This window comes from Etheostoma spectabile, chromosome 5 (genome assembly GCF_008692095.1).
Source record: "Etheostoma spectabile isolate EspeVRDwgs_2016 chromosome 5, UIUC_Espe_1.0, whole genome shotgun sequence".
NCBI classification, from domain to species: domain Eukaryota; kingdom Metazoa; phylum Chordata; class Actinopteri; order Perciformes; family Percidae; genus Etheostoma; species Etheostoma spectabile.
In genome coordinates this window covers 19425170-19440487 of record NC_045737.1, presented here as the reverse complement: position 1 = coordinate 19440487, position 15318 = coordinate 19425170, and the positions used below count along the sequence as shown (strand labels likewise).

Below are 15318 nucleotides of genomic sequence, written 5' to 3'. Positions count from 1 at the left end.
GTGTGTGTGTGTGTGTGTGTGTGTGTGTGTGTGGTGTGGGTGTGTGTGTGTGTGTGTGTGTGTGTGTGTGTGTGTGTGTGTGTGTGTGTGTGTGTTCAGGAGGAACGAGGAACGATGGATATTGTGGTAGAGAAATCCATTAGCTAAATGACTTAAGCGCTGGGGGAATCTCATTAGAACGACTGGAGGGATGACCAGAAAGGGAGACGTAGCTACAGAGAGAGAGAGAGAAAGAGAGATACCAGCTACTTCACGCCTGCTTTCTCCTCTCTCCCTATTACTTTCCTCACATATCTAAACACAAATCTGCGTGTGTGGGTTTTAAATGTGTGCCCTGACCTCACTTGTATGTTAAAGCCGGGAGATGTCCTTGTCCCTACCCAGGTTGTAACTTAAATGTCTTGTCAGTGTCTGTAATCCAGGAGATATATAGGCACTTAGCTGATGAAGCCAACTAAGCTTTATAGCAGGAAAAGAGCCCACCCAGCACATGTACGCACGCACGCACGCACGCACGCACGCACGCACGCACGCACGCACGCACGCACTGTTATGAAGGCTGCTAGCCTTTACGGCCACTGTTCATCTATTGTGGAATTCATATTTATTTATTTTTTGTGTCATTAAAAACACACTGTGCAACCACAGTCTTTTACTGTTCAGTAATAACAATGTCAAATCAGCAAAATAAAACAAAGCAGCATTATCACGTAAAATAGTACGTAACAAACAAAATAAAAATGGTTTTAATTACAGAAATTACAGGAGTTGAATTTCAACTTCACTGGCATTTTAAAGACAACACTTAAACTGACTCCACCCAGAGATTTAGCAACTATCCGATCACATTATACTGGAACATCTAAGTGCAGATCTTAGACTAGGATCAAGACTGAAATACTAGTCAGTCATCTCTGGTTAAATCTCCTCTCCTCTCCTCTCCTCTCTTCTCCTCTCCTCTCCTCAATATTCCTTGCATTACATTCATACAGTATTGCCAAACCAACTACAGGGGTTTTCCTGCTTAGAGGAATCTTTTTGGAGCCCCCCCAAAAAGGTTTTAGCCAGCCCCAAAGGAAACTCACCATCACCAAAATGACAAGAATTGAGAATAAAAATAGCAATTCAAATCCGCTCTAAAATGAAGAAGAAAATTGCAAATGTTTATGAGGAAGAAAAGGCACTGAAGGATAAACACAATGTGTTTTGGTGAGTAACACTATAACAAGAACTCCTCAGGGCATCTTTAAAAAGCCTTTGTGTAAGAACTTTATTCATTTCAAAACCATTTATACTGCTTGGTATAATCAAAGTTTACCACAGAGTAGCCTAACGGGGTTAGGAGCTATCCTTCAGGGCATGTTCACAGAAATTGTCCATGAAGGATGCAGGTCACACAAGTTTCTTGTTAGGGATTTCAAACCACTGGTCCCTAGGTCACATTTTTGTTTTTGTAACCATTGTCCAGTTACTGCTCAACTCACATGACTAAAATTAAAATTCTAATGGGAAGAATCCAACAAATTCAGTTTTTCTGCTTCTACTGCTACTTTTTGAGTCATTGAAATGAATGTACGTTTCATAAATTGGTGGGATAAAAAGTCTAAAAATCTGTAGAACAATAGCACTGTGAAAATACATTTGATTTATATTAAATTGAACTATAGCGAAGAGGCAAAGAAGTGGTGTAACAGCAAAGTAGCCATTAACATCCTGAAAGGCACGTTGACTTTCATTCAGTTTTTATCAACAAACCTGAAATGTCTTATAGCAGTATGTATGATTAATGAGATAGGAGCAGGAGTGTGTTCCTTTGACGTGTAAGCAGTGTTGTTCCAGCATAGCAAGATAGTGATTCATAACAGCAGCCGCAGAAGCAGTCAGGCAAGGTGTAGTAGTGAAATTATGATCTGTGACGCTATTTATCCTGGTCCAGTGTGAGAGGATAATGATTTATGTGAGTGTCTGTAGAGCCGGAGTAGCAGGATGGTGATCTGTCAGCCCGAAATGTCATCCAGCCAGGATCAGCTTCCTGGTTACAGCAGGAGTCAGCATAGCAACCAATAAAATCCTGATTAGTCATGATTCATAGGAAGTGACAGTACGGTTGCCTTTAGCCTTAGACCAGAGTGCTTTGCTGGAACCATCGGCTGTTTTATTGTTTTATCATGCTAGATTAGATGCATTTTAGCAATTAAATAATTTACTTTATGTCATTTAGTTTTTCCATAACAATTTTATTCTTGTCTTTTAAACTAAAACCTTTATTAATTACATTTGAATGCAATACATTCAGTTTAGTTTAGGGATTGACCAATACGGATTTTTCAATGCCAATACCCATTATTAGTAGTTAATGAAACTGATAACCGATGTTTGGAACCGATCAACATTTACCATGAAAATGAAAACCTTTAAGTCAAAATTAAGATAGATAGAACAGATAAAGTGTATAATATTAAAATCCAGTGATTACGAGAGGTGTGATAGTATTACATTGAGATGGAAATTGTCTATACTGATACTGTGCTAAGTGAACATGTAAAAATGTATGCACTCCTATTTGGTGTTCTTTTTTTTTCTATGGTACAGTTGTTAACATCTCTCTTTCTCTCTCTCGCTGTCTTTCTGATTGTCTGACTCCGTCCAGTGAAAAGACTTGTGTTGTCCTTGGGCACCATTTCCTTTATTGATCAAGGAGTATTTCACAGCAAGACAGCCGTAATGATCTCAGCCCTGCTTGTTAAGAATGAAATATTCTCACTGCCCTGGTTGATATTCGTCACCTCTCTCCAACTCTTCAACTCCCCTCTCTCTATTAACATTCTCATTTTTCTCTCTCCTCCTTTTATCCAGATTATTTCTGCTCAATATCTTTGCGGCTCTTTCTCTTCCCTCCTCTCTCTTTGTCTTCTTCCTCTATTTTCTCAGTGAGGTGCCCCACTATGTGGTACCATTCATTTATAAGACTATATAACACATCCAATTGCTCTTATTTTACTACTGCTATATATCACATAACTTAGATGAATCTAACAAACAATTTCCTGACTTGACTTTTCTTCTACTATAATGTACTATACTGTACTTTAATTTCTGTAGATACTGACTAAACTGCATTGCTTTATTTTATCTCAAATGTCTAGGTTCTTGTCACACATGATGCCTTCAGAATCATATCACGTGATTTTTTTAAACCCCATAACATCTAGGGCTGGGTACTGAATTCAATACTTTTTAGGCACCAACCGAATTGCCTCTGAAGTATCAAAAAATGCCTCCTCATTCAATACCCAATTTCAATACCTAAGGAATCAATCTTATCAGCGTCAGGGAGCCAAGTAACATGCAGCGTGTTTCTAACAAGCTAATCTAGTGTTTGTGATTGGCTGTCTAACATTACACGTCGCAGAGACATGCAGGAAAAACTCTCTGTTGCACAGAGACAGGGCTCACGTAGTAAGAGCTGAAGCATACTGTAAATAAAAAAGATTTTGCGCAGTAATGTTGTAATTTCTTTTTGTTTAATAAAATTGGTCTCGAAAAAAGTTTTCAAACGATACCCAGCCCTACCAACAATTATAGCTGTTTTTAATGAAATAATTCATTTGGATTTCTACCTCCCCTCTCCCCCTTTAGGCTACCTGCCCAATGGTATCCATGCAGTGGAGGCCATGTTAGCAGCAGCCAGCATTGGAGCCATTTGGAGCTCCACCTCTGTCGACTTTGGAGTCAACGTAAGGGCTGTTTTATAGTGTTTGTGGCTTTTACTGTATTTCTTTATTTACAAATATTTTTTCATTGTATTTAGTCATTGAAACTTTAAGTTATAATAGAAACAGTTTCCCACACAGGGGCGCTTTGAGAACCTAATATCAGGTTTATTTTCCACATACAAATGAACTAAACCAAACGTATTGAATCTTTAGACACAGCATGTGTCTTTTTTGTGAACTTTATTCTGAGTACTAGTGCTATAGTGGCAATCTTTATCTCTTAATCCTGGCAGAGCTCATGCCTCCATTTACAGTACTGAACTGTACCGGGTTAATGGTCTTTTATCAAAGATAAAGATGTATTCTTTTAGGGGATTCATGTTTGTAGCAAAACAGACTAGCATATGCAAACAAATATAAACATGAAGAGGAAAAGGAGTAGCAGGTCTGTCTGGCAGCCTAGCCTGTGTGAGTGAGCGTGTAATCAGCTTCATCAGACAGTAGCTCTTTCCTCCATGGTCTTTGCTTTTTGTTTCTGGTGTGCTACTGCCCCGTCTGGCAGACCAGAGAACTACACTTACAATAAAAACGTTTTGTTTTTTTCATTCTTTTGTAGGAAGTAATTTGACTATACATGTCCTGTTTAGGCATTAAATAGGAATAGGAATGGTAGTAATGTAGACTCACAAGATAAAGGTATTCATTAAATTCCTCATGTGTCTGGTCTTGTGCTCATCTCATCCATCTAAATAACATTGTTCTCTGCCATAGCTTCCTTCATTCTCTGCTAACACTAATTTACTCCTGTAATGGTGTTATCTGTCCTTAAAGACAAATTATGTTGGCGAGTTAAAGTTGTTCAATTCAGGGCATACATTTACTGTTATTACTGCAGTAAAGAATGGCTTTTATTTTGATGTGCCTTTCCTGTCTACTTACTCCAGTGTTTTGTGGTTTTAACCCTCTTTCTCTTTTTTTTTTTTGGTCTCAGGGTGTCCTTGACAGGTTTTCTCAAATCCAGCCCAAGCTGATCTTCTCTGTTGCCGCTGTGGTTTACAATGGCAAAACACATGACCACATGGAGAAGCTGACCAGTGTTGTCAAAGGTCGGCAACCACATAATGTGTCTGACCATACATTATTAATTTGTTTTGGTTTAACTAACTAATGTGTGTGGGAAAACCTGCTGAAGTGACAGAGTATGTACAGACACAGTCATACTGTGCAACATGTTATTTTTGTATATATCTAGATGACTTGGTCTTTTATAGAAATTAAAACTTAGAAGGACATTCTGCTAACATGTAGAAAGGGTAAAGGCCAGTAGAGTAAAATGGAGCTCTACTGGGTTTTAAAAGTGTTTAAAGTTAAATTGTTGGAAGAATAAAAAAGAAGATGTAAAGTATGAAGTAGGATCTTTTCATCTGCTACCACAAGAGTGTCCAGAGAGTTATGAAGCATGATTGGGCCCCTCACAAAAAAATAATATCTTCCTTAAAGAACCCAACTGTGTAATATGTTCATACATTTGTTAAAATAATTTGTACTTTTGAATTGATCTCCAGTGTGTAAACTAAATTACAATTGTTAGAACACACTACACATAGGCCTGAAATTCACACTTAAGCTCAGCTCCTATATCTGAATCTTTTTTCTTTTCAGAAGGTTATAGAGTAAAGATACAAACAAAGCATCAGCCTCTCCCTCTGTCTCTCTGTAGGTCTGCCTGACTTGCAGAAAATAGTGGTGATTCCCTACGCTCGCTCGAAACATGAGACTGACCTCTCCAAGATCCCCAACAGGTGGGTGTCTGTGGATGGAACTACACTGAAGTTTTAAAACTGAAAAACTGAAACAGATTTTTTCAAATGACTAAAGCCGTATTCACACGGGATTAGTATTACCTGGTGACATCTGGTCATTTGTAATAATTACGGCCATGTCTGTAATTTGACAAGTAAAAACTCCCTCTTGCAAAGACGGATATGGGATCGTGGGGGGCTGTGGACGCTGCCTTTTTATAACCAACCTAGTGTGGACCACTGGTTGACCGGAGACCTCCGTCCCCGAGTTGACGCGCTCCCTGAGGCTTTGTCCGAGGGCTGACGCTGATGCTGTGTGGTTTCTGCCGCGGTGGCGAGGATAGGGTATGAGCGTCTGGTAGCCTCTACTGGGCCTGGCCCAAAAAAGATACGGCCTCACCCTGGCCGTCTTCCGCGCTCCACCGGGTGTTCAACTCTCTGGGTACAGATATGTCATTACATTTGTGTAAAAGCGTGCTTTGCTTATCCTTTGCGAGTGCGCCACACGAAACTCAGATGTGGAGGGGGAGATTTCTAAATCACACGAGGTCCCCAGATGATACTAACCCCGTACGAATAGGGCTTTAGAGCCGGTAAGAGATACATTCACTTATTTATACAGTATATTGTATCAGTTTTTTGTTTTTTTTCTCTCTGTTCATTTATCTTGGCAGTGTATTTATAGATGATTTCTTGGCTACTGGCCTTGGTGAGGCCGACCAGTTTCCGCAGCTGGAGTTTGAGCAGCTTCCATTCAGTCATCCTCTGTTCATCATGTACTCTTCTGGCACCACTGGAGCTCCTAAATGTATGGTCCACTCTGCTGGGGTAAGAAAAATATTGTCAAATAACATCATAAATATGGAACACTCCTCCCTCTCTTTGTTGAGTGCTTTGACAGTGCTGATCATTTTATCAATAATAGGAGAAATGTTGCATCTCACTAGCTGACCCTTGGGTTGTCCTGTATTCTTGTTTGTGCTTTTGTATAACATGTTATTTATTACGTTTTGTTAAACATTTGGAATAAGAGACCCATTTACAATTCAAAACAAAATGACACTTCTGTTTCCATTTTTGTTGGACATTTTGTCTTACTGCTCCACAAGGGTTAGACGGGCCGCAGCTGTCTCTCACACACAGATTAGCACACGCTGGTCACATCTGTTTGCAAAGCTCTTCTGAGTTGGCCCACATGTACAGTTTGCCATTCAGTGCACACCATTTATTATAATACACATATGAACGATTTGGAAAGGAGGGAATCTTCTCAATAAGGCCAGAGTTTTTAAGAAAAATAGTAAAGACAAGAAAAGTAGAGGGGGTGAAAGCATTTGAAATTTTAGGTAATAACCTTAATTCTAAAGTAAAGAAAATCTCACCTCAACATTCGTTTATTAGCTGTTTTGGAGCTTTCAATCATATATCTTGATATCAGATAGAGTTTGCCGTGTTCTTATGGCATTATAAATGATCAAATGTTCATTTTGTTCTGAACACTTCAGGGATTTTTAAAGCTAAGGTTAAAAATTAATTATTGACCTTTGCAGTTTGCAATCCTTCACCAAAAGGTCCATTTAGTATCTTGCCTAGATCTTTTGATCACGAAAATATGATCCCTGTAGCATAGGGATGAGCAGTATATTGATATTATATCGGAATCGTAACATGAAACTTTAGTCTTAGATTTTGGATATTGTTATATGACATAAATGTTGTCTTTTCTGGTTTTAAAGGCTACATTACAGTTAAGTGATGTCACTTAATGTACTAGACTTTACCCACTTAGTCATTATTACTGATTATTTATCAAAAATCTAATTGTGTAAACGTTTTGTGAAAGCACCAATAGTCAACCCTACAATATTGTCGCAATATCGATATTTATGTATATGGACTAAAATGTTGTGATATTTAATATTCTCCAGATTACCCACTCCCGTTCTAGCACCCAGTAATGTAATGATCATAACAACGCCAGAAATAACATTTGTACTTATTGAAAATGTAAAAACTAGGGCTATTAATCAATTTAAATTTTTTATCTGGTTTAATAGCATGATTATCCATAGTTAACTTGCAATTCATCAAAAGTTAATCACACAGTTTGCATCTGTTCTAAATGTACTTTGAAAAGGTATATTTTACAAGTTTGTATTGTTCTTATCAACATGGAAGCTGCCGATATGCTTAAATTTTGCATGTGCTTATTATTTTTGCAACAATCCAAAACAATGACAAATGAGTGTACATGCAAATAACTTTAGTCCAGAGAACCATCTGGAAGGGCTTTGAAACTGAACTTGCCATTCAAAAGAGTTTTCTTTCATGCCTTAATACAAATTATATCACACTTGTATTTTAGAGTGCGTTTAAAAACAATTTAATCTTTTGAATCAAATTATACAAATAACTTGACCAGCGTCACAGTCGTAGTGTATGGCTGTCATTTGGGTTTATATAACATTTCCCTCCACAAGATGGCAGCAAACCTCCATCAGCAGATCCTTAAAAGGTTATTTGCTGTCAGGAGAGCTTGTGGATGACATTTTCTTCCTGCTACAAACCAGGTCTGAGTGAGGGAGAGTGTCAGATGAATGTTTGATTTTCAAAGGACCACTGCACTTTGAAGGCTGAAACACTCAACATTCAAAACGGGTTAACACTTTAAAAAAATGCATTTACCGGTACATATTTTCACAAAACATTCTCCCTCTCTGACACACTTATTTTTCCTTTCTCTGTTTTTCTCTGTTTTCTTTTTTTGCTTCATCATCCCACCTTCTTTCACATTGGCTTTGCTATCCTTAACTTGCATGTATTTTCAATTTGCTTTCGCTTAGTCCTCCCTTTTTTAGATTATCTAATTAGGATATCTAATTTTCCCCCCTGATTTACTTCTTCTTTCATCCAGCCCCCTTTTTTTTCTGTCTATTATTATCTTCCTCTCTGTCTCTGTTTTTGTGCACCTTCCTTCTCCCCATGCTGCCGATAATTAGACAGTAATGGGTTGGTGAAAATATTTCGTATTGCGACGCTGGCAGTCCTCTCTGGCTCTGCCAATTAGCCCCGGCACTGTTGCGCTTTCTGCTTTGTTACGGTTCTGTTAACATGCTGTCAGTAGCAAGATGGCATGCACCAAAGGACGGGAATGGCAGCTGAGTCCTGCCAAAGAAGACACACACACACACACACACACACACACACACACACACACACACACACACACACACACACACACACACACACACACACAGAACCTGTTTATGTGAACAAGAACATACACATAGGCTAAAAACTAAAACACTCCCAGTCACACACACTCATACAGTTTATTCTCACCACCAGCAAATAATAACCTACCCAACTGTGATTGTTGAAAGAAATGCTTGTGTATTAGTCCTGGTCTAAAGCATATTTTATATTTTTTTAACTGAGAATGGGGTTTTAGAACATATATTGTTATAATTGGAAGAGGGAGTATTTTATTTACAGCCTGTAAATATGCAGGTTTCAAAATCTTAAAATGAATTGTAAAATGAATTGTCTTGCTTTGTCTTTCGGTCTTTTTAGGGCACGCTCATCCAACACTTGAAAGAACACATTCTCCATGGCAATATGACCAGCAGTGATGTCATCATTTACTACACCACGGTAGGTCCACATTTGTTTCACAATAGAAATGACATGCTTATAGTACCACAATGTCTGGGAAAACTTTCCACAGCTTTCTTGTTGTCTTATCTCACTTATCAGAAGAGGTAGAATGTGAGGTTATGTGCAATATTTTTAATCATGAGCCTGGTTACAAAGGCACACGCACAGATATTGTCTAATGAGCAGCATTGAGTGCTGAAGGTGAGATCTGTGCAATGTATCTTATTTTTTTCATTATGTTAAACATTGAGGGACATCATTTTATGTTGATTAAACAAAGAGATGAGCGCATATTTTCTTGATGTACAAATTGATTCTGTTAGGCAGCAGTGGTATCGTACAAGGATGTTTTAAGATTATTGTGATTAAGTAGCTCCTATTTGGAAAATATAATTGGCACACTTACATCTGTTTAGTCAACCTGCAACTGAATGTCTGCCTATTTAGAGTTGTCGAGATTTCTGCTGAAACTGCTAAATAATTTAAGATCAATTAATCTGTCAATTTTGTTAAATTAATCAGGAGTTTATTGTATATGATGGCAGACCATTTTTGAAGTATGACTAGTACAGGTTTTCAGAGCCTACCATCGCATCGACACATTTCTTTTTTATTGCCTGACCAACAGTCCAACCCAATGGTATTCAATTTACAATGATACAAGAGAAAGGTTGCAAGTCCTCACATTTCAGAACCCAGACTCAGTGAATATTTGTCATTTATGCATGATAAATGACCTCAGTGATTACTTGATTAACAGAATTGTTGATTCATTTTATGTGAATCGACTAATTGATTCATTGGCTAATTGTTTAACTGCTAATTGGAATTGTGTACGTGCCTCATGCAGTATACACATGTATCCTGTCTGCTGACAATTGTCTGTAGAGCTAACGTTACCATTAATATGCACATGTATTGGGGATGATGCCACAGCAGTAGCTCAGCATGGCGACAAAACAGATACATAAATCACAGTCTGCAGGAGTTGTCCATTTTGCTACCTGTTATCCATGTTGATGAGAAACGAGTGTTTATTCCAGAATAACCAACTGCTGTGTTTTATCTATGCGTGTGTTCTACCTGTTTTTAGACTGGCTGGATGATGTGGAACTGGCTGGTGTCCGCTCTGGCAGTGGGAGCCTCAGTGGTTCTGTATGACGGTTCACCACTAATGCCCACGCCCAATGTACTGTGGAACCTGACAGACCAGCTGGGGTAAGTTAGCCACACACACACACACACACACACACACACAAATCAAAATGGCCCTTTGGAAATCTTCCTTTTGTTATGGAGGGTTTTGTCACAATTTCTTTTAATATTTAGATAAGGTTTTTCTATTACCCATTTTCTACCAAAATTAGCATGTATATATTTATTTGTTAAATGTGGAAAAACACGCTAAAGTTTGATGATATACTTTCTGTTTTTTTCTGGTCTGTCACATTTGACATCACAACGTGCTGGAAAACAGGGTTATTAAACACTAAAAAGCAGCATGGAGGCCAGTGGAAATGTTACAGGGGTTACTTCTTTTGGATATTTGTTACCTATTCATTCTCTCTTTCAAACTTGCTGCCAATATTTTGGAACGATGTTCAAGCGGACAACATTTTTGGCTGAAATGACAAAGAGTCGCAAAAGTTACCGACTAGTGGCATAGCATCGCGCTGGAAAAGTGGCTAAATTAGCATTTCCACCCAGGTGTCATGTTTCCATCACTGCCGAAACCGAGCTGGAGCTGAAAACTACCCGGGACTACTACAGAGTCATTGCCCTCTTTCCCCCTAAAGACAAAAACCAGATGTTAGTGGGTGTTAGTGGGTTTTTGGGCCAGTGGGAAAGGGGCTTATGAAACATCGGGAAAACATATAAACACAATTTCTCCACAGATTTTAACCAATGCCTTCTGTAGCCTCAATTGAGTGGGCAGCCCTACCCACGTTGCATTTTCAACACAAATGATGCAACTGACAACAACCATTACATTTCATTTTAATACATCTATTTTGGGGGGGAAATAGCAGAGCAAGAAGGATTTGGATATACAGACAGAGTGAGGAAGAGAGCACAAGCAAAGGGTAAGGTTTTCCTTAGAGAGTTTGTTTTCAACCTCAGAATTGATAATGTGTTTGCCTAATTGACAACTTGCACACACACAAGAGCAGACCCATGAATAAAGATTTCTGACGGTTATAATGTGCATCAAGAACGGAGACCCCCAGCAACTGATCATACAGTTAACAATAATTTATTAATCCTTATCTAAATGAGAAGATATAATTAAAAAAATATAATTTTTGAAGTTTTTTTTTAAAGTTTCACAAAACTTTAAAAGAAATCACTCTCAAAGTTCAAACATACAAAAGACACACCAAACATTCTTATTGATTACCACAGATGAGTTGCCCCACTGTTATTTTGAAAGTCCACTGATGTGTTGTACTCAGCTGAGCAGTTAGATTTAGGTTATTGAGATTGACAGAGTTGTTGTGAATTCCGATGAACCCAAAACCCAGGTCAAACTGCAAGCCAGCAAAGACAGCTGAAACCTAAAGTTTACCATCTAGTCCAGTGACTGTTGATACTATAAGATGACACAATGTGGACATCACATATTAAGAGAAGGGATTACATGTTGTCTGATTCCATCTTTGAAAAACATTTTCCCTTTTCCTGAGCAACTCTATATTTGCATTAGAAATGTATTTTGAGGTTACACAATTACAGGGATAACAATGGGTTTGATCAATGTTGAGAACAGATTTGGAGGAGAGTTGAGTCCCTTGATACTATGATTAGACACTATGATTAGATAACCCATAACTCCTTTTCATCATTCCAGATACCCTCTTCCCCCCCCACCACCATCACCACTATCCCCACCATTAACAGCAGGGGCTAAACCCAGTATTGATTTTCTATTGTCTTTTGAAGACAGCAAGAAAAAAGAGGAAATGGTCAAAGACAATAGTGTGTGAGTGGATGTGTGCTGGCAAGCAATTAATTGGTTCAAATATTATGTGTTCCATTGTTTACTTCTGTCTACGTCTGAAAACAGTAAATAGTGAGTGTGTGAGCTTGGTTATTATTTAGTTTCTATTAAGCCCTAACCCGTCAATAATTTTGTTCAATTCAGGGTATAATTCTAGACCAAAATTTCACTCAAAATATATACCTAACCTTTTTCCTGCACACACATTCCGTTACCAAAAAGAAGACAACTCTGACTAAGGTCCGACGGAGCACACTGCAAATTTTAAGGAGTGGCACAATTGCATACAAAGTCAATGGAAATATCAATAGTGGGTGCTATCTAGGGATGCAGCGGTTAACTGATTTACTGTTAACCTCACTTTAAAACGTCATGGTTAATGCTTCAAGCATTGACCGTAGCCAATGTCCAATTCAGTATTCAAATGGTTCGGTGTTCTGTCATCCAAATCCACACTGACTCCCATCTTTCATAAACATCTCTTGCCGTGTCAGCTTTCAGTCAGCAGCAGTAGAGAAGCTCACAGACAGACCGGGAACCTTGATCAATCTAAAACGGTCTCTATGTGGATTGGCAACATGCTTGGTTGTAGCAAATAGAACGTTTGACCGTAATTCAGAAGGGAAATGACATGGGAGTGATGGGACCATCAAGGAGAGTGAGAGTGCTACAGCGCCCGGAGCTGGGAATTCAGTGCTGCAGGGATTGGCTTCAGCAAGGAAGGGTGTAATGGGGAGAAAAATGTGACACATTTGGGATAGTAGTGGGAATTCAAATCCAATCGATGCCCAACCCTAATTAGAATCTTATAATGATGATTGGTACCCTGGTAAAATAACTGGTAGAGTAGGGACTGTGCCCACTTCTAATGCTGTATGGTTGGTTAACCACAACGTTTGGTTGGTAGTAGCTTTTTATGCCATAGATGTTTTAGTCTTTTAAGCTCAGTGCTTGTTTGCCCGAAAATTATTTAAATGAAAAAATAGAGTGAACAAGGTTAGAATACTATTGTAGTTCTCATTGCTTTATTACTGATTGAGAATCTGCTAACTAATTTGAGCCACTGTAGATGTTATTCAGGTACAATCTTATTACATATTAATTTTAAATGAAGTATCTTTAAAACAGAGCCTTAACCCTTTAGGAAGAAAAAATGTCGCAACATGTATTATAGTAAGGTGTCATACTGTTTTTACCAGTAACATTGATGTCATGTTCACTTTATTGTATGCTGCCTAGTGTCTAAATTCTCTGACAACTTCCCCTGCCTGTGCCATGTAGGAAACGGAGATTTATTGAGACAGCATTCCTGGATAAAGCATGTAAAAGGTTACAACATTTATACTTGTGACAGGTTTTATGTATGAATGGGACTTTGGAAGTCTCTCTGTTTTCTCTGAGGATCTTCTTGTCTTGTCCATCTTTTGACCATTATGTGTTGAGCTGAGATGTCAGAAAAGATCCCTCCTATATACTTTTGCACCAACTATAGAAAGGTTGTATTTTGTGAAAGCAAAAATCTCAAAGGTGCACTTTACCAGATTGCATCTTGCCAGCTAAGTTACAGTTTTAGACACATGGGCATAATTATTTGAAATATCCTCTTGTCTTCTATTTTCTAAATGTTATAAACTGGAGATGTAATTCTTGATCAAATCTTTAAAAACAGATAATTTACTCACAGACTGAACAATGACCATGCTTGTTTAAAGTACTACGTGCAGCATTATGAATTACTGTAAAAACAAAAACAAAAAATATAGCCGCAAGCGGCTATTCGCGGGTTCAAACCTTTTTTTCTCAATAGCAACTTCACCTAAACCGTACATGGTGGCTGTGTGCCATTTTCAGGACTGGTCCAAAACTCCGCAAAGACCTCAGGTGCAAAAATTGACCTACTTCTACCACTAGGTGGCGCTGTAGCAGTAAAAAATACCGCGTTTGGCCCTATAACTCCCAAACCGGATCGGAAATTTAAAAACCATATATCCATGCGTTCCCTGGATCCAACTGGATCTCGTGATATAGGCCAAGCCCATTTCCGCCTAGACTTTTTTTCGTGAAAAATTCGCGATTTATTGAAAACAAACTTTTTCAAACTCCTCCTAGACTGTGTGATTAATCTGCACAAAACTTGGCATGTAGCATCTGACTGACCTGACAAAAAGTTGTAAAAAGATTTTTTTATAGAATAAAAACTGCGCATATTATGCGCAAACAAATTTGTGTAGCTAAGTATGAAATCACCAACTCTGCCATGTCTTGGCCAAAGTAAATGAGAATATTAGAATATTCCTTGTTATGAGCCTCTGAGGTGCTAAAACAAATTTCACGAAAATCTGGTGGGTACCATCGAGGCCCACTCCTGAGGCGGTCCTTACAGTGGGGTACTGATTGGTTCAAGTGGGCGCGGCCTATGGGCCTACGTTTGGATTAACCACTTAAACTAAAATTAAATACTTGAAATTAACAAGGTAGATGTACAATGGGTCGCTGACCTGATTTACCAAATATTACACATGTGGACCACTAGGTGGCGCTACAATGATGTCAAACGTGTTTTTGCCTATAACTCCCACACTATACATCACACATTAAAAATCGTTATATCTACGTGTTCACTGGATCAAGTTGAGTCACCTAATATAGGCCATGCCCATTTCTGCTTACATCTTATTTTGCAATATTGCGCTAAGCGCAAAACCTACTTTTTCAAACTGGTCCTAGGCCGTGCGACAGATCTGCACGAAACCTGGTTTGTAGCATCTCCAGATGACCCTGACAAAAATTTGTATAAAGAATTTTGCTACGTTAACATATGCACATTTGACAACCAAACAAATTTTCAGTACGAAGCTACCAAACATATATCATACCATATCTTGGTTAAATTAAATGTCATCAGCAAAAGACTTGAAAGCAATGTCGAACGGCACTTCTGATTCATAACTTTGTAACTTAATAAAATAACTAGTAGAAACATACTGTCTTTTGCAGCTAAAAGCTAACAGTGGCCCCGTTCTGTTGATGTCTTTGTTGTCTTCCTATCCCTTACAGAAGGTTTTGTATCCAGGCTAGAAGCCCAGAGTTTTTCAGGGGCATTTGGCTATTAGTCCGTACTGTTACATGCGCCTCTCCATATTTC

General features: G+C 38.5%; 1 protein-coding gene and 1 long non-coding RNA gene across 2 annotated transcripts in view; one reads left to right on the top strand and one right to left on the bottom strand.

Annotated features, from left to right (window-relative positions):
* The window catches only part of aacs (acetoacetyl-CoA synthetase), a 42594-nt gene that overhangs the window by 6355 nt on the left and 20921 nt on the right, over nucleotides 1-15318 (top strand). Inside the window, exons 5-10 of the mRNA XM_032515286.1 lie at nucleotides 3640-3737; nucleotides 4708-4822; nucleotides 5437-5518; nucleotides 6193-6346; nucleotides 9092-9172; nucleotides 10269-10393. Of these exons, the coding sequence (XP_032371177.1) occupies nucleotides 3640-3737; nucleotides 4708-4822; nucleotides 5437-5518; nucleotides 6193-6346; nucleotides 9092-9172; nucleotides 10269-10393 (655 nt within the window). The remainder of the gene's footprint in view (nucleotides 1-3639; nucleotides 3738-4707; nucleotides 4823-5436; nucleotides 5519-6192; nucleotides 6347-9091; nucleotides 9173-10268; nucleotides 10394-15318) is intronic.
* On the bottom strand, nucleotides 5929-12552 carry LOC116689030 (uncharacterized). The gene is made up of 3 exons (XR_004331912.1): nucleotides 12543-12552; nucleotides 11625-11628; nucleotides 5929-6100 (listed from the first exon to the last, which is right to left on the bottom strand). It is a non-coding gene; the product is annotated as an uncharacterized LOC116689030 (long non-coding RNA).